The sequence below is a fragment of the Herpailurus yagouaroundi genome, unplaced genomic scaffold (genome assembly GCF_014898765.1).
Source record: "Herpailurus yagouaroundi ecotype Mexico unplaced genomic scaffold, PumYag 166, whole genome shotgun sequence".
Classification (NCBI taxonomy): Eukaryota; Metazoa; Chordata; class Mammalia; order Carnivora; family Felidae; genus Herpailurus; species Herpailurus yagouaroundi.
In genome coordinates, this window is record NW_024412407.1 from 4070245 (window position 1) to 4089828 (window position 19584).

At 43.2% G+C, this 19584-nt stretch overlaps 1 protein-coding gene and 1 pseudogene across 1 annotated transcript; one reads left to right on the forward strand and one right to left on the reverse strand.

The window, feature by feature from the left end:
• Positions 1 to 8846: 8846 nt before the first annotated feature.
• Positions 8847 to 17701, reverse strand: TMT1A (thiol methyltransferase 1A). Its single transcript, XM_040488150.1, has 2 exons — positions 16842 to 17701; positions 8847 to 9415 (listed from the first exon to the last, which is right to left on the reverse strand). Exons 1-2 carry the CDS (start codon positions 17337 to 17339, stop codon positions 9179 to 9181), a joined length of 735 nt encoding a protein of 244 aa, XP_040344084.1. The 5' UTR covers positions 17340 to 17701; the 3' UTR covers positions 8847 to 9178.
• Positions 10867 to 13259, forward strand: LOC121038979 (heterogeneous nuclear ribonucleoprotein A1-like; annotated as a pseudogene).
• Positions 17702 to 19584: the final 1883 nt, after the last annotated feature.

Genomic DNA, 19584 nt, shown 5'->3' on the forward strand with positions numbered 1-19584 from the left:
AGAAGGAAGCCTTGGGGCGCGTGGGTGGCTCAGTCGGTTAAGCGTCTGACTTCCACTCGGGTCATAATCTCACAGTTCGTGGGCTCGAGTCCCGCATTGGGCTCTGTGCTGACAGCTCAGAGCCTGGACCCTGCTTTGGATTCTGTGACTCCCTTTCTCTCTACTCCTCCCCCACTCACGCTCTGTCTCTGTCTCTCTCTCTCAAAAATAAATAAACATTTAAAAAAATTTTAAAAACACACCAAAGAACAAAGCCTTTATATTTGGGAAGCAGGATATCCGTGGTGGCTTCGAGGAGAACAGTTTCAGGGAGGGCTGGCTACCCAATGAGAATGGATTGAGGAGTGAGTGGGAAGTAGGCAAAAAAAAAAAAAAAAAAAAAAAGGATTTGATATTTTTAAGAGATTTGGAGGGAGGAAAAGAGCATAGGGATTTCAGGGGAAAGCAAAGCTAAGTTTTTTTGGTGTTTTTTGTTTGTTTGTTTTTACTGGAGGAAGGTGGTATGGATTTTAGGATATTTGAACACAAGGGGAAGAGAGAAGATGCAAAAAGAGTGTGACTTGGCAGGAAAAAAAAGACCGGGAAGAAATGAATCCAGGGCCCAGGGCTGGCCTTGCAGATCTGGTCAGGAGAGGGCATCTGGTGGGGTTCTTAAATCTGTAGACCCGCTCAATGGCTCTCTGTTTGTGTTTCCCTCTGTGGAGTAGTGAAAGTCCTCTGCTGAGAGGAGAGGCGTGGCGATGTGGAAATGAGCATGGTCAAGGACGGGCGGGACCCTGTGGCAGCTGAGGGTACATTAGCAGTTTCTGAGCAGCCCTGAGAAGTCTAACTGGGGCTTTGGGCTCTCTCCTAAAGGCAGCAGAGGAGACAAAATGAGTGGGATCGTTTGTACGTTTCACACAGATGGAGTGCTGCAGGTAAAAGCTGAGTTAAGAGGAACCCCCTGTCCCCCAAGAAGCTTTGAGTCAGTCTGGGGCAGACAGATGAGTAAAGCAACAGTGGCAGCACATGAGAACGTGGCAGGAGGAGGCCTGGGCTCGTAGGAGCCTGGATGAAGGACCTAAAGACCCAACTGGAGAATTAAGGAAGTTCATTTTGGAGAAAGTGACTTTTACGGGATATTGTAGAGAACTAGTCGATTTGAGGTGAAGAGAGGAGAGGAGAGGGTAGGGCATTCCGGGCAGAGGGCACAGCGCGTGGAAAGGCTCAGAGGCAGAAGGTCCAGACAGCACAGTGTGTAGAGTCAGGGGTGGGAGTGGCTTGTAGAGAATCAAGCTGCAGGGCCAGTGGGGCCAGATCGCGAGAGCCTTGCATTTTAACCTAAGGATTTTGAAGTTTCATCTGAAAACCATGAAAAGCCATCCAAAGGTTTGAGGCAGGAAGTGATTTAAAAAAAAAATTTTTTTTTTACATTTATTTATTTTTGAGAGACAGAAAGAGACAAAGCACGAACAGGGGAGGGGCAGAGAGAGAGAGAAAGAGAGAGAGAGAGAGAGAGACAGAATCTGAAGCAGGCTCCAGGCTCTGAGGTCTCAGTACAGAGCCTGTTGCGGGGATTGAACTCAAGAACTTCGAGATCATGACCTGAGCTGAAGTCAGAAGCTTAACCAACTGAGCCACCCAGGCGCCCCCAGGTGGCACCATTTTTACCTAATTCTTACACTTTCAGACATACCTGTCCTCCAGGTATGGATGTGTATTTGCTGTGTGTGCAAAAGGCAAATATTTTTTATGAAATTTACTCAGGATCCCAGAAGGCCTCCTTCCCAGAATACGAAAGGAAGAAAATAAAAACACAGTAGCAAAAAGGGGGGCCGACAGGTTATTGATTTATTGATTGTGGCCACGTTCTCCAGTGTTTTCTCTCACTTTCAACATTTGGGCAGATGAGGTTGCATCCATTGGTAAGTAGTTTGGTATATGGCAACATTTATATTTATAAGTAAATATTATGGGGTCACCTGGGTGGCTCAGTCGGTTAAGGGTCCAACGTCGGCTCAGGTCATGATGTCACAGTTCATGAGTTCGGGCCCCGCATCGGGCTCTGTGCTGACAGCTTAAAGCCTGGAGCCTGTTTCAGATTCTGTGTCTCCCTCTCTCTGCCCCTCTCCCACTCATGCTCTGTCTCTTTCTCTCAAAAACAAATAAACATTATAAATATTATGTATTTTAATATTGCACGCTTGGCTTTTAAAAAAGTTTTTAGCTTTTTTTGTCCTTAAGCTGTGGCAGACAATAAAATTTAAAAGAAACGCTTCCTCTGAGACCAGAGCAAATAATCCGTTCCCATAACCTGAGAGGTGAGATAGAATTTGAACTGAGTGCTGCTGTTTTTACAGCTCTAATACTGTCTACTTAGCCTGACAGGTAAAATGTGAGCCAAGATTAGAGGGATTTGGGAAATCACATCTGTATCTTTAGCGCTCTGTGTAGAAGTTCTTTGCAGCATCTCCTGTAGGTGCCAAACATTTTATTGTTAGGTGCAAACATGAGGGCTTTGTTAAGTTATTTTTTACGGGAGATTTCTTTAACAGTATACTGAGTCTCCAGAAAAACATTAGGGTGTATAGTAATCCAGCCGATTGGAATTCTAGGACTGCATTTATAGAAGTAAAATATCTTGGGGCGCCTGGGTGGCTCAGTCGGTTGAGTGACCGACTTCGGCTCAGGTCATGATCTCCTGGTCTGTGAGTTCGAGCCCCACGTCGGGCTCTGTGCTGACAGCTCAGAGCCTGGAGCCTGCTTGGGATTCCGTGTCTCCCTCTCTCTCTGCCCCTCTCCTGCTCATGCTCTCTCTCTCTCAAAGAATAAATAAACATTAAAAAAAATTAAGAAAGAAGTAAAATATCTTTTCCTATAGACAAATTAACTTTATTCTGTTCCTCTCACGATTGCTTAAGGAGGCCAGGCCCCGACCCAAGTAAGGGACCATGTGAAGAACTCCAGCGTTCATGGCAAACAGTTTGAAGTTTACAAAGCACTGTTTGCATTTACGTCCTGCATCCTCACAAGAATCCTGGGAGATGTAAGCAGTGTTCTCTTTTTAAGTGAACAAGTGAATTAGTAAGACGCAATGTTAGTACTAGTAGATTCAATTAGATTCAGTTAGTAAGATTCAGACGTTCTCACTCCGAACCCCATCCTTTCCCCGCTGGCCTACACAGCAGGGAGAAGCGTTGAGGTGTCTGTTGACAGTCCCAAGTGCGAAGTTGAGCGACCTCAGTTCAACTCAGGAAGCTGAGTAGCTGCCTTCATAATTTGAGTTGCAGGAATGGCTAGAGTAAAGTGTTTTGGAAATTAGGAGCTTGAAGGCGGTGGGTGTTGAAGGCATGGAGACCAGTTTGAAGCGTTTTCTGGCATGAGAGATTGTGACTTAGATCAGACATTGGTGCCTTCCTAGGAAACCACTTCTTTGTGCCTCAGGAAATTTATTTGCTGAGTTATCGTTTTTCTATCCTAGGTTATTGGGGTGAATTGAGTGAAGGAAGGCAAAGAAAGCTGAGTCAGTTGCAGGAGTGTTTTTCTACTACTCTAGCTACATGTAGTATCTTCCCCTCACCCTGGAGCTATTTTGCTGCCGACACCCTGAATCATGCATTACCTAGCAAGTTCCTGCACGCATGGTTTGTGATCCGAGCTGTCCACATTCAATCTATACATATAATCATCCAGCGGTTAGTTCTCAAACTAAGATGGTGGCTGTGGAAAGGTGGTAGAAGGGGCCATCTAAGAGGTATGGAGAAGAGGATTTGATGACGAATTAATCGGTAACTACTCTGGGAGCACCTGCTATGTAGTAAGCACTGTGTCTGGCCTGTGCACTAATACCCACCAGTGTATTAGTGAATGCCGAGGGGTTTCTCAAAGAGGAAGCTTCTTGAAACAGCCAGCAAATGCTTTCTAGAAGGGCGTCTCTTTATCTGGTCCTTGGGAAATAATCCTAGGAGTTGAAGAAATTAGCAAATGTCGCTTGTTTAGGGAAGGACACGGTGAGTTTTGTTTTTGACATGTTAAATTCCCAATGTCAAAGGAATGGCAAAAGTGGGAGGTTTGAGAATCTCTTCCACACGGGTGATAGCTCACAACCTAGGAATATAAGCAAGGCTCGAGGGATGAAACACACACTGAATGAGTCTCAGGGACCATTCACGGTGAAATGGTAGAGAAAGGAGACAGAATTACAGAGACTTGGGTTTGAAGAGACCTCAAGAAGCATCACAACGTTGTGGGGAGGGCTGGGCTTTGGAATCAGGTAAGTTTCATGGGCATACTGGGGTGATCACTCAGTAAGTGGCTTTGGGCAAGTGACATTGACCATTTGTCACGGGCCCTTTCTCGTTTGTCAATTGCAGGTAATGTATCTGCCTTACAGAGTTATGAGTATTCTATGAAATAATTGTGTAAAAACTTGGTGCCTGGCATAAAGAAGGCATGTAATAAATGAAAGTTTTTATTATTAGCTATTAGAGTCTTGGAATAGAAGGATCATTCCAAGGAGAAGGTTGACATCAGTGTCAGACCCGTTTTAAAGATTGAGAAGGACACAGCCTGAATTAAGGCTGTGAGAGGTTTTTACTTTTATTTTTATTTTTATTTATTTATTTTTTCAACGTTTATTTATTTTTGGGACAGAGAGACAGAGCATGAACGGGGGAGGGGCAGAGAGAGAGGGAGACACAGAATCGGAAACAGGCTCCAGGCTCCGAGCCATCAGCCCAGAGCCCGACACGGGGCTCGAACTCACGGACCGCGAGATCGTGACCTGGCTGAAGTCGGACGCTTAACCGACTGCGCCACCCAGGCGCCCCAGGATTTTATTTTTAAGTAATCTCTGCACTCAACGTGGGGCTCTAACTCCCAACCCTGAGATCAAGAGTCACATGCTCCTCCGGCTGAGCCAGCCTGGCGCCCTTGGTTTTTCTTTAATGTAGCCTGAATGCTTTTGGTTTTAGGTATTGAAAGAGTTCAAGTGACACTTACTGGACAGTTTTCTTTTTAGCTTTTGTTGGCACTAGGCTCCTTGATCATTACGCTCCCAATTGCATTAACAGATTAATGGGAATTGAATTTCAGTTAAGTTCTAGGTCTTCTAAAGCAATACCAAAGGGGAAGGCTTATGTTAAGGGTTAAGAGTACAAAAGGTGCTATTATGCAATATTTGCTTCACTCGCTATCCAAGTATGAAATATGTAGGAATTCAGAAGAAGCAATTAGAATATGAGAACACTTAGGAACAGAGTGTTTTATAATATAAACATAAGAAATTTCAATGGTATTTGGCTTGGTTTGCCATTAAAATGAAGTACGGGGCTCATGGGTCCAGGGACTTAACAAGATTAGGAAGAGGCCTGGTGTAAGTAGCAGCCATCCCCAAATCCTCCTTGCAGTCTCTCGTACCCAGCCCTGCCTGCCTTCAGTTCCTTGAACACATTGTGTTTCCTCCTTTTATTTGTGTGTGGTACCAGCTGTTCTGTTAGGCTGAAATACTAATACCCTCTAGAATTCAGCTCGGATGTCACTTCCTCAAGGAAACTTCTGATCCTCCCCTCCCTCCTCCACCCCAGGGCCACCGATTCCGCTTTCCTGGTGCCTGGTGCTTCTCCCTCCTAGCATTTATCACCGCCTATGCCTCTGCTCTGTGAGGGCAGAGAACAAGTGTAGCTTATTCAGGGCTCTAAGCCAAGCACCAAGGGTGGAGTACACAGTAGGCACTCAGTAACTGTCGAATGAAGTTTAACATTCGTTAAGTACCAAATGCTTCACTTCATTAATTCCTCTCAGTAACCCTTGAGGTAGATATTATCCTCATTAACAGATGAGGAAAGTGGCACTAGAAAGGGAAACAAAACACAAGAGAATCTTAAAGATAGAGAACAAACCGAGGGTTGATGGAGGGAGGTGGGTGGGGGATGGGCTAGGTGCCTGATGGGTATTAAGGAGGGTACTTGTGAGGAGCACTGGGTGTTATATGTAAGTGATGAATCACTGGGTTCTACTCCTGAAACCAATTTGGACTGTATATGAACTGACTAAAATACAAATAATAATAATAATGATAAAGAAGGTGATAGTGAGATAGAGAAATAACTTGCCCAAGGTCTCACAGTCAACAGATGACACAACCAGGACTTGACCTAAGTCACTTGGATGCCAAAGCCAGTGTCATTTTGTCTTTTATCTTCCTCGTTGCATGCAACTATCCTAGTGAAAAGCCAGGGTTCTCCGCACGGTACTATGTTATCTACCACCCGGAAGCAAACAGGGTCTGATCAAAATGCAGCGATGTGCCCATAACGAGCATTTGTGGCGTGCCTTCTCAGCCTCCCTTCCCGCTTTCCCCTAGCCTTGTTTCATTTGGAGGATATACAAGTCTCCTTGTCTCCGTTCACAAGGGTCTGGGTGTGCTCAGCCCCAGGGATGAAGCACTGTGACCTTTACTTGAGCCAAATCAGCCTAATCCATTTGGTCTAAACATTATGACTGGTTCGAGAATGGACTTGTGACCCCAGATTGTCAACAAGAGCCGGCTGAGACTCAGTGCAGAAATTGGGTGGAGCATTTGCAAAATAGCTTTGATCTTTCCAACTGGCCTTGGCCCTGGGGAAGCATGAAGATTGGCACCACTTCCACAGACTCACCACCTGGTAGGGCAGTCAGGAAGGGCAGATGTGACATCTGATCACATCAGCTGAGCCCTGCTCAAGCTGTGCGGGAGGCTTTCTGCCCCTGTGCTTTTCACTAATTTGAGTCTGAAGGTCTTTCTTCTGCTTATGCCTTTTTTTGGTTGAACAGTCACGTCACTTGCAATCGAAGGAATCCTAACCAACACAGGACCCAAAAGACATTGGACCCGTTTTACCTTTTCCAGTTTCCATTTTGCACGGGCTTAGGTCACTTCCACAGGCTGTCAGAATGACCACAAACGTGTGTCTTCTGGCCTGTGGAGGAAAGCAGTGGGGAGGTGCTATGGCAGCCATGATGTCAAGACAGGTCTTGTAGTTTCAGGAATTAGGGCTTCTAAGACTTGCTCAGGAACTCATGGAATGTAAGAAACTTTATTTATTTCTCCACAGAAAGGATCAACTTTGCCACACCACTTAGACAAGAGGGAATTGATAAGAATATACCTAGTACATTGTGCTATATGGCATTCCTTTCAACATGCTGATAACATTTCAGCATGTCAACCTGTGGTTTTTCATATTTCTCAAGCACTGGACTACCTTAACCGATAGTGAAGTGGGGTGGTTAAGGAGGTCCCTACTTTGGAGCGACTGCAGAGGGAGGAGATCCCTGTTCTAGAGCTCAGAAGGCCTTAGGTAACTATCCGAACCTCACCATAACAGTAACTGTCTTCATGTTCGAGAGAGAATCGTTATGTTTCCTTCCTTTTTGCTTTATGAATGTTACAAGTGGAGGTCTTTGGACTTGAACTTTTCAAAATCCATTCTGATCCTCCCTCTGCTTTCTGTAAGCAATTACCTGGCTCTAGAAACATAAATCTGTATGTTCAAATAGCTTAATTTTCCCCTTCCAGACATTAAAAAAAAAAAAAGAAAAAAATGAAGCCAAGCCAGCAAAGACATAAACCATTTATTTCCATTCCTAAAATCTATATGAACGTATTGATTTGATAATTAAAATAGTCCTTTTGTAAAGTCATCTCAGAAAATATACTAAATTTATTAAAATACATACAGACTATTGCTGAAAACGCTATTCTTTTTTTTTTTTTTTAATTTTTTTTTCAACGTTTATTTATTTTGGGGACAGAGAGAGACAGAGCATGAACGGGGAAGGGGCAGAGAGAGAGGGAGACACAGAATGGGAAGCAGGCTCCAGGCTCTGAGCCATCAGCCCAGAGCCCGACGCGGGGCTCAAACTCACGGACCGCGAGATCGTGACCTGGCTGAAGTCGGACGCTTAACCGACTGCACCACCCAGGCGCCCCTGAAAACGCTATTCTTAAGCCCTCTGACCAACCTAACACTTCAGAGGTTCCCAGAGTGGCAAGGAACAAAGAAATCATCTTGGGACAAGAGGGGACATTTGGTCAGAATTATCTCCAAAATATGTGTCTACTTCTTGACAGATTCACAGATTGCCTGGGTTATAGGGGTTCTTACAAAGTGTACCTAATTACCCAAGGTTTTCCTAATTACAGTGGCCCTTTTCCTTGCCTACAATTTAAGACATCCAGCAAAGTATATGCCACATAATCAGGAAAATGGAGTCAAGAACCTTAAGTATCTCAACTATTTTTATGGACATACTAACGGGTCAAGCACACTCTTCACCTTAAGAGTTGAAGACTGGAATGCAGGAAAACAAATGTGGGTGGAATACTGGAGAAAACACAGTAAACTGGGCAGAACTAGGTGTGGCATCCTGGTCCATTAATTTTGAAAACCAGCCCCGCGATCCTAAGAACAACACATGCATTCAGCTTTCTTTCTGAAAAAATCTGGGCTGTTCAGATTAGGATTTTCGCCTGGGTAGGATTTCTTTATTCAATTTGTGAGTTATTAAGATCTTGTCACGTCTCCCCTTTCAAAGTCTTCTCTTGAGTGATTTGACGACTTATAGCGCCAAGCTCTCGAAAAGCGGGTACAATTAAAATCTGTCAGGTGACCATGTAAGTAAGACAGTTGTGGGGCGCCTGGGTGGCTCAGCCGGTTAAGCGTCTGACTTGCGCTCAGGTCATGATCTCATGGTTCGTGAGTTCAAGCCCCACATTGGCTTCTCTGCTCTCAGCATAGAGCCTGCCTCAGATCCTGTCTCCTCCTCTCTGCCCTCCCCTACTTGTGCTCGCTCTCTTTGTCTCTCAGAAATAAAACATGAAAAAATTATAAAAATCTATGATATTAAAAGACAAAAAAGACGGCTGGGAGGATTTTGAAGTTACAGACTTAAGTTTGGGGATAATGGTAAACTTCAATTATGAAAGCCCAGTGTTTCCTTTTAAGGGAGAGTCCTGTTTTGCGTTTGCTTTGGTTTTGATCCTCTGGGAGCCAACAGAAAATGGCTAAACGGGTTATCACATAAACTTCTAGGGATGAAATTCAACTTTACTTAAAAAGAAAAAAAAGGTTTCCTTTCTCCCAATTAGTATGGTGAGTGTAAATAAAACTGTAGCCTTAAGCCATCTGAGCCACGCAGCTCTCCGCCCCCGCTCCTGCTATTTCACAGCATATCCACAGATGTGAGGGCGCACCAGCTCCACGGGCAGTGGCGCCTGGAGGTGCTGCAGCTCAAGTTTAGAGAAGCGCGCCCGTTCCAGGGCCTTCCAGCTCTCTCTGGTCAGGTTGCACCCATCAAACAGCAGGTACCATGCAGGATCCAGGACTTGTTGCCAGAAGTAATTCCAAGTTGAGCTCTCAGCGGCTACATGCTCCAGGAAATAGAAAGCCCCTCCCTGAGAAACAAACAAACAAACAAACAAACCCCGCATATTGGTTTTGTCAGAACAGGTTTATAAGATGACTGAAGAAGCTTCGATTTCAGTGGCCCCAGAGGCTAACTTCATGAAAAGGCATGGATAAATTAAAACCTGCTAAGGCACCATTTTGGTCAATAGTCTCACCTTCTGTCAAATTTTATACAGCGCTGCCAATTTCAGGCAATTAACACATATTTTCTGATCATATAGGGGCGCCTGGGTGGCTCAGTCAGTTACGTCTGACTCTTGGTTTTGGCTCAGGTCACGAGCTCATGGTTAGTGGGATTGAGCCCCACGTTGGGCTCTGTGCTGACAGCAAGGAGTCTGCTTGGGATTCTCTCTTCCTCTCTCTCTCTCTTTCTCTCTCTCTCTCCCCCCCCTCCTGTGCATGCACACTCTCTGTCAAATAAATGTTAAAAAATTCATATTATGTGAATATCTATTTTTTCCCTAAAACTAGGATTAGAATGTACATTCTCTTTTGTAACCTGCTTTGTTTATGTATTCGAATATTATTCTAAAACATGACTTAAAAACTTTTCACACAACATTGCACACCACTGAAGGTACCATGTCTCCTTTGACCATTCTCATTGAAGTTATTTCCAGTTTTTCATCATTATAAATACTATCACAGTGAATAGCCTTGTCCGTACATCTCTGTGACAACCTCTAATTATTTCCAAAAAAATAACTTGCTAAAAAGTGGAGCTGCTGAGTCCAAAGTCTGTGCCTTCTTAAACTGTTGGTACAGGTGGTCAAATTGCCCTACGGAAGAGTCATAGCAAGTTTACATTCATACTAGCAATGCATATGAGTGCCCATTTCCAATAAACTCTTCTCAATCCTTTTTTCCTCTGTATCCTTGGCAAGCTGATGGGTAAAATGGTATTTCATTTTCAATAATGTGTACATCTTTAATATCCTTAATATAGATAACATCTTTCGCTAAACCTTATTGGCGATTTGGATTTCTTCTCTTCCGATTTGTCTGTTATGTCCTTCATCAGTTTTCTAGTAGGGTGTTGGGTTTTTCTTACTGCTTAGTGGGGGCATTTAGTATAATAAGGCAACATATACTACAAATGTCTCCCCCAGTTTGTTGTTTGCCTTTTAATGGCACATTTTTTTAACTTCTACTTTTATTTAAAAACAAAAATTTGGGGGTGCCTGGGTGGCTCAGTCAGCCCAACTCTTGATTTTGGCTCAGATCAGGATCTCACAGTTAGTGGGATCGAGCCCTGCATGGGGCTCCGTGCTGACAGCATGGTGCCTGCTTGGGATTCTCTGTCTCTGTCTCTCTCTGTCCCTCCCCTCCTGTCTCAAAATAAATAAACTTTATATACATACATACAAAAAAATTTTTTTTTACTTCATCTGAGAATTGCTCTTGGGTTCTGTTTTGCAAACCTGTGGGAGAGTCTGAATCCACACCCAGCATTGCCTGAGACTGAATAAGCATGTCTTATACTTTTGTACCATTGTCACAAGGATGTAAATGATATGATGAATTAAAATACTGAAGCATCAGCCCGTGGACACCGCCAAGTCAGCATCGTGAAAGTCTCCCCTCCCCCAGCCATCATGTCTAAGTCAGAATCTACTAAAGAGCCTGAACAGAAGCTTTTCATTGGAGGTTTGAGCTTTGAAACAACCGATGAGCATCTGAGGAGCCAGATGGGGAATGCTCACGGGCTGTATGGTAATGAGAGATCCAAACACCAAGTGCTCCAGAGGCTTTGGGTTTGTCACCTATGCCACTGTGGAGGAGGTAGACGCAACCGTGAATGCAAGGCCACACAAGGTGGATGGGAGAGTTGTGGAACCAAAGAGAGAGAGAGAAGATTCTTAGGGACCTGGTGCGCACTTAACCGTGAAAAAGATTTTGGTCGGTGGCATTAAAGAAGACGCTGAACAACATCACCTGAGAGATTATTTTGAACAGTAGGGTAAAACTGAAGTGATTGAAATCATGACTGACCGAAGCGGTGGCAGAAAGAGAGGCTTTGCTTGTGTGACGTTTGATGACCGTGACTCTGTAGACAAGATTGTCATTCGAAAATACCAGACTGTGAACGGCCACGACTGTGAAGTCAGAAGAGCCCTATCTCAGCAAGAGATGGCCAGTGCTTCGTTCAGCCAAAGAGGTCGACGTGGTTCTGGGAACTTCGGTGGTGGTCACGGAGGTGGTTTTGGCGGGAATGACAACTTTGGTCGTGGAGGAAACTGCAGTGGGCAAGGTGGCTTTGGTGGCAGTCGAGGTGGCAATGGATACAGTGGCAGTGGGGATGGCTGTCACGGATTTGGTAATGATGGAAGCAACTTTGGAGGTGGCGGAAGCTGTAATGATTTTGACAGTTACAACGGCCAATCTTCAAACTTTAGACCCAGGAAAGGAGGCAATTTGGGGGGGGCGGAAGCTCTGGCCCCTGTGGTGGTGGAGGCCAGTACTCTGCCAAACCACAAACCCAGCGTGGCTATGGTGGTTGCAGCAGCAGCAGCTATGGCAGTGGCAGAGGTTTAAAAAAATATTTTTATTTTATTTTATTTTTAATTTTTTTGTAACGTTTATTTATTTTTGAGACAGGGAGGGACAGAGCATGAACGGGGGAGGGTCAGAGAGAGGGAGACACAGAATCTGAAGCAGGCTCCAGGCTCTGGGCTGTCAGCACAGAGCCCGACGCAGGGCTCGAACTCACAAACCGGGAGATCATGACCTGAGCCGAAGTTGGACGGTTTTAGGTTTTAATTGCTACCAGAAAACAAAGCTTAGCAGGAGAGAAGAGTCAGAGAAGTGACAGGGAAGCTACAGGTTCCAACAGATTTGTGAACTCAGCCAAGCACAGGGGTGGCAGGGCCTAGCTGCTACAAAGAAGACACGTTTTAGACAATACTCATGTGTATGGGCAAAAAACTCAAGGACTGTATTTGTGACTAATTGTATAACAAGGTATTTTAGTTTCTGTTCTACGGAAAGCATAAAGCATTCCAACAAAGGTTTGGTTTTTCTTTAGTTTTTTTTTTTAAGTGTTTGTTTATTTTTGAGAGAGGGAAGGAGACAGAGTGCAAGCAGGGGAGGGGTGGAGAGAAAGGAAGACACAGCAGCTGAGGCAGGCTCCAGGCTCTGAGCTATCTGCACAGAGCCTGATGCGGGGCTCGAACCCACAAAGCATGAGATCATGACCTGAGCCGAAGTCGACACTTAACCGACTGAGCCACCCGGGAGCCTCCCAACAAAGGGTTTTAGTGTAGATTTTTTTTTTTTTTTTGCACCCCTGCTGTTGATTGCTAAATGTAATAGTCTCATCATGACACTGAATAAATGTGTCTTTTTCAAAAATAATAATAAATAATAAATTATAATAAATAATATAATATTAATATATAATAATATATAAATAATAATATATAATATACACTGCATATATAATATCTAATAATATATAAATAATAAAAATTAATAAATAATAATAATTAATAATTAATAATAAAACACTGAAGCATCAAAAGCATTACTGAAGTCACGGTACCTTTGTGTCATTAGGTATTTTATTCGGTGGATGTGATACGTAAGTCACTGTCATGTAGGAATTAGCAACTGCTGCTTTCATCTAGGGCAGTCCTATAAATGTAGGTGAAGTATAGACACAGTGGAGGGTATAGACTATCGGGGATTTCAGAAGTCTCCTACCTATCTACCTCTTTGGGAAGTAAGGGGAAAGGGACCTCCAAATCCCCTCCAAAACCTGTGATGACGGCCACACTCTTCTTAGCCTCTTCTATCTACCCTAATCTTGCCTATCCCAAGCAGAGAGCTTAGAGGTGGGAGTTTCTCATTTCTGTGGGTAAGTATAAGACAGGAATGTAAGTATAAGTTCAGGAATGGAAAACTTGGAATTTCCTGATTGGGTAAAAAAAAAAAAAAATCCATAGACTAGAGCAGGAGAGAAAGGAGGAGACCCACGGAGGCCAGTGTTACCCCAAGGGTCACACAGGTTTAAGCTAGAGATAGATGCCTGTCACCCATTCAGGTGACTATTGAATAGAGAGCTGGATATGCAGATTTGGGGTTAGAAGAAAGATCTGGGCTAGATATTTAGATTTACAAACCATCTGCCCCCCAACACACTCACGCTCTGTCTCTCTCTCTCTGTCTCTCTCTAAACAAACAAACAAACAAAAATAATAAATAATAAATAAAAGGAAGTGAGACCTACTAGCTGTGTAACCTTGGGCAAATTTCTTAACCTCTCTGAGTCTGTTTCCTCAAAACAACATGAAGACAGTATCTGCTTTAAAGGACTGTTGTGAAGGTTAAATGACAATGTAATAAAGCTCCTGGTTATATTCAGTAGAGAGTAGAAGGCTACAAAGAATGTGATCTCCTTAAGAGTGCTATTAAAACGGGGGTCAGAATTACTTATTTTTGTTTTTTTTTTTAATTTTTTTTTTCAACGTTTATTTATTTTTGGGACAGAGAGAGACAGAGCGTGAACGGGGGAGGGGCAGAGAGAGAGGGAGACACAGAATCGGAAACAGGCTCCAGGCTCTGAGCCATCAGCCCAGAGCCTGACGCGGGGCTCGAACTCACGGACCGCGAGATCGTGACCTGGCTGAAGTCGGAAGCTTAACCGACTGCGCCACCCAGGCGCCCCAGAATTACTTGTTTTGTAGGGATAACACTGTAAGCAAAACATTTGCTAACATTGCCCAGTTAGTGCCCAGTCTCAGGACACAAAAACCCAGCATTTGGGTATAAGAGGCAGAACTTTTTCATTTACTATTTTGATGTTGGCCTATCCTTGAACCAAAGACAGAATTATATCATTGCCTGTAAACTCCATCTCAAGTCCTTTTCTTCCTGAGGAACTTTCTCTACTAGAAAATAAAACTGGGGATTACAGAGCATCCTGTTCTACTAGAGCAGTGAATTCAAATGTTGAGACACCCATACTTTATCTATGTTCAACTATGTTTAGAATAAAACTATTAAAAAATAATAAAGGTAATAGGTAAAAATTACATGCAAGTATAAAGAATTCCAAACAATACCAAAAGATATAAAATGAAAAGTATGGGAATGCAAACTGGTGCGGCCACTCTGGGAAACAGTATGGAGGTTCCTCAAAAAACTAAAAACAGAACTACCCTACGACCCAGCAATTGCACTACTAGGCATTTATCCAAAGGATACACTTGTGCTGTTTCGAACGGACACACGCACCCCCATGTTTATAGCAGCGCTATCAACAATAGCCAAAGTATGGAAAGAGCCCAAATGTCCATCAATGGATGAATGGAGAAAGAAGATGTGGTATAATTATACAATGGAGTATTACTCAGTAATCAAAAAGAATGAAATCTTGCCATTTGCAACAACGTGGATGGAACTGGAGGGGATTATGCTAAGTGAAATTAGAGAAAGACAAAAATCATATGACTTCACTCATATGAGGACTTTATGAGACAAAACAGATGAACATAAGGGAAGGGAAACAAAAATAATATAAAAACAGGGAGGGGGACAAAACATAAGAGACTCATAAATATGGAGAACAAACTGAGGGTAACTGGAGGCATTGTGGGAGGGGGGATAGGTTAAATGGGTCAGGGGCACTAAGGAATCTACTCCTGAAATCATTGTTGCACTATATGCTAACTAATTTGGATGTAAATTTTAAAAAATAAAAAATAAAAAAAAAAGTGATTCTTCCCCTGCATCCAATCCCATTCCCAAGAGGTAACCATTGTTAATAGTTTTTTGTCTGTCATTTCCTTTAACATATATACACATGCATATATATGTGTACATATATGTGTGTATACATATATATACATACATATATGTATATATGTATATCCCACACTTTAACATATATACATATGCATATATGTGTGTATGTATGTGTGTATACATATATATACATATACATGTATATGTATATCCCACACATATATATGTGTATGTATATGTGTGTATATGTATATATACACATACATACATATATATATATATCCCATGCACTTATACTCTACCTAATTGTCTATGCTTTGATTGCTTTTTTTCATTTAACATGATCTCTTAGGGATTTTTTCCATATCAACATAGGTAACCCTTCCTTGTTCTTTTTAACAACTGCACAGAATTCTTCTATACTCTGTGACCGTTTACTTGAATGGCCTCCTGTCGATGGACATGTAGGTTATTTCCAATGTATGCTATTATAAATACTGTAACCAATATCTTTGCATATGGCCACGTTTTTGCATATTTGTGCAGTATAACTATGGGATAAATTAGTGGAGAAAAGACTCTGTGCACCTTTTGATATTTTGATAAATTTTGATATTATCAAATTACCCTCGAAAGAGGGCACTTCCTCCAATGTAAAGGAAGATGTCCTGCCTCCCAAAACCATAATACCATATTGGCCTTAAAAGCCTCTGATAGTATTGGGGCGCCTGGGTGGCGCAGTCGGTTAAGCGTCCGACTTCAGCCAGGTCACGATCTCGCAGTTCGTGAGTTCGAGCCCCGCATCGGGCTCTGGGCTGATGGCTCAGAGCCTGGAGCCTGTTTCCGATTCTGTGTCTCCCTCTCTCTCTGCCCCTCCCCCGTTCATGCTCTGTCTCTCTCTGTCCCAAAAATAAATAAACGTTGGAAAAAAAAAAAAAAGCCTCTGATAGTATTAATAGGTAAAAATGGTATCTGGCTTTATTTTGTTCTTTAATTGCGTGTAAGGTTGAGCATTTTTATCACATAATTGGCTATTTTAAAATAATTATTTATTTATTTTGAGAGAGAGTGGGGGGTGGAGGGGGCAGAGAGAGAGAGAGAGAGAGAGAGAGAGAGAGAGAATCCCAAGCAGGCTCCCCACTGTCAGCATGGAGCCCTTCTGAGGGCTCCATTTCACCGACTGTCAGATCATGACCTGAGCAGAAATCAAGGTGAAGCTCAACCAACTGGGCCACCCAGGCCCCTGGCATATAATTGGCTATTTTTATTTATATTTCCATTCCCGCTGTTTGCCTATTTTTCTCTTGTGTTTTTCTTATTGTTTTAAAAAAAAAATCCTACTGATCTTTTGATTTGTAATGTCTTTTAATATGAAGGAAGTTAACCTTTTTTTGTCTATCATCCCTGGCATCTATGTTTTTGTACTTTACTGTGTTTATAGTATTTTTTTTCCCTCTGTCAAAGTTTTACACTTTTTGTGTATTCAGAATCAGTCTTTCCCTTTATAGCTTCTTCCCAACTCTAAGATTCTACAAAATTCAACAGTGCCTTCTCTCCTAGTTGCCCTTTTTATGGTTGAACGTCCGATCCACCTGAAATTGATAGAACTAACTACTCTTGGGGATAGTGGTTGCCACTAAACAGTCCCCCTTGCACCGCCTCACTCACCGGCCTCAGCACTCGGCACACCTCCTGGAGGATCTGCTCCTGGTTCTGCACGGAGCACAGGACCAGGGTGCAGACCACCACATCCACGGAGCCATCGGCCACCTGCTGCATGTTCTCCCCCGCAGCCACCACGAAGCGCTCGAACTGCAGGTGTCGGTTCTCGGCGACGCTCTTGATCAAGAACTTCTCAAAGTTGGGGTTGGGGTCGATACAAGTCACCCTGCATCCAGCCGGGTAGAACTTGAAGTTGGCCCCGGTGCCGCAGCCCACTTCCAGCAGAGAGAGCTTCCCGGAGGGGCCCGCAAACTCGGGCAGGTTGCTGAAGAGCTCGCGCTTCTTGCTCGCCATCTGTTCGTTGTACATCACGGTGAACCTCCGCAAGAAGTAGGGGAACCATTTTTTGCATATCTGGTTCCACAAGCCCAGAAGGTTCAGCAGGAACATGGGAAATAGCAGGATGCCGATGGCCAGCCGGAGGGTAAAGATGATAAGCGCCATCACCAACAAGAGAAAAAGATCAACGGGTTAGAGACCCAGCAACCAGACTCCTTTATTGCAGGAGGTAGGCTTCTAGCCAGAGCCAATCCTCTGCGGAGGAAAGAAGAACTGGCCGGGCTAGAGAGACACAGCTCAAGTCAAATCGTGGGCGAGAGGCCCATTTCACCTAATTAATAGGCGCTGGGCAAAAGATTCAGCTTCGTTTTCATGAAGCGAAGTGAGAAATTTCCCAGCTTCTCCTTAGAAGGAAAGTTGATTACAGTCCCTTCTTCCAGATCTATTGCTGCTTCTCCTTCTCTGGGTTTGGAAACTAGCGCTGGTTTCCTGCTGGAGTTTTATATGCACGCTGCTCTCGTACACACCCCATCCGGGTCCTCCAATGACATCTGCAAAGAAAACAACCCGTGGGTGGAGCCTGGCTAAACCGTACTAGGAGGCTGCTGCCAAGTGACCGCCTCCTGTCACCCTTTGGTCCTCTCCTCCCACAGCCCTGTTTTTAAAAAGAGGAAATGAGAAGACACGCTTGCCTGACCACAGTTAACGAGAGTTTCCCCCCTTTTGCATTCTGGATCGAGGCTCTCAGACGTTCATAACTCAACAGGATTATTTTTGAGTCACAGTTCTGGGCTTCCCATTTTTTTAAGGGCAAGTTTCAACTTCAAATTGTGCGTGACTGCTCCGTCACTCAGCTAATTTAGATAAAAATAGTCCCCAGAATATTCGTGTTGGGGAACCTAAAACCCTAAAGTATACAGAAAGTAGTTTCAAGCATTCATCTGTTTTTAACAAGAAAGCCTTGGCTTTCGGGTGGGTCAGGGAACACAGAAATTTTCAAAAATTATGGTAACGTTTACTTTTTTAAATTGGGTGATGGATACAGGGAGTGTTCTGTTGATTCATTATTTGTGATCCTCTATATAAATATATCTCTTCCATATTTAGCTTTCTTGAGGTGGAATTGACATACAATAAACCATATAAAGTGTACAGTCTGGTAAGTTCTGACCTAGGTACATACCTGTGACCCCATCACTTTAGTCATCACCCCCGAAAGTTTCCTCTTGCCCCTTTGTGATCCTTCCCTCCTGCCCTCTCCATCCCAAGGCAACCACTCATCAGTTTTTTGTCACTAGAGACGAGTTATGCATTTCCTAGAATTTTGTGTAATTGGAATCAGGCATAATGTGCTTTTTTGTCTGACTTCTTTTACTCAGCATAATTATTTTGAAAGTCAGCAACATTGTTGCATGAATCCATTGATTTTGTCCCTTAGTAGTATTCGATTGTATGGATGTATAACAGTTTGTTTATCTGTTCACCTACTGATGGACATTTGGGTTGTTTTTGACTGTTACAGATTGAGCTAATGTGAGTATCAGCATACAGGTCTTTGTATGGACAAAAGCTTTCATTTCTCTTGGATAAATTTTTAGGAGTAGGATATATGGGTCACATGGTAGGCAAATATTTCACTTTTTTTTTTTTTTTTGCAAATATTTTTTTTAAGAAACTGCCAAACTGTTTTCCATAGTGGTATACCATTTTATATTCCCACTGTAAGGGTACGAGAGATTTAGCTGTTTCACATCCTGACCAATACTTGGTGTAATTGTCTTTTTTTATTTTAGCCATTTTAAAAGGTCTGTAGTCGTCTCCCCTTGTACTTATAATTAGCATTTCCCTGATGATTAATGATGTTGAGCATCTTTTAATGGACCTATTTGTCATTTGTGGTCTTATTTGGTAAGGTCTCTGTTCAGATCTTTCACTCACTTTTAAATTGGGTTATTTTCTGGGGCGCCTGGGTGGCTCAGTCGGTTAAGTATCCGACTTCGGCTCATGGCATGATCTTACGGTCCGTGAGTTCGAGCCCTGTGTCGGGCTCTGTGCTGACAGCTCAGAGCCTGGAGCCTGTTTCCGATTCTGTGTCTCCCTCTCTCTCTGCCCCTCCCCTGTTCATGCTCTGTCTCTCTCTGTCTCAAAAATAAATAAAATATTAAACAAATTTTTTTTAATTGGGTTGTTTTCTTATTGAAGATGGAGAATTCTTTGTATATTCTCAGTATGTCATTTATCAAAAGGGTGACTTTTTCCTAGTCTGTGACCGGTCTTTTTATTCTCTTAATGGTGTCACCATCTTGCCCCCTCTCCCCTGCTCCCCCTGCCTCTGCCAACCACCAATCTGTTCTCTGTATCTGTGTGTTTGTTATTTTTTTTTCTTTTTTGTGGGGTGATTTTGTTTTTT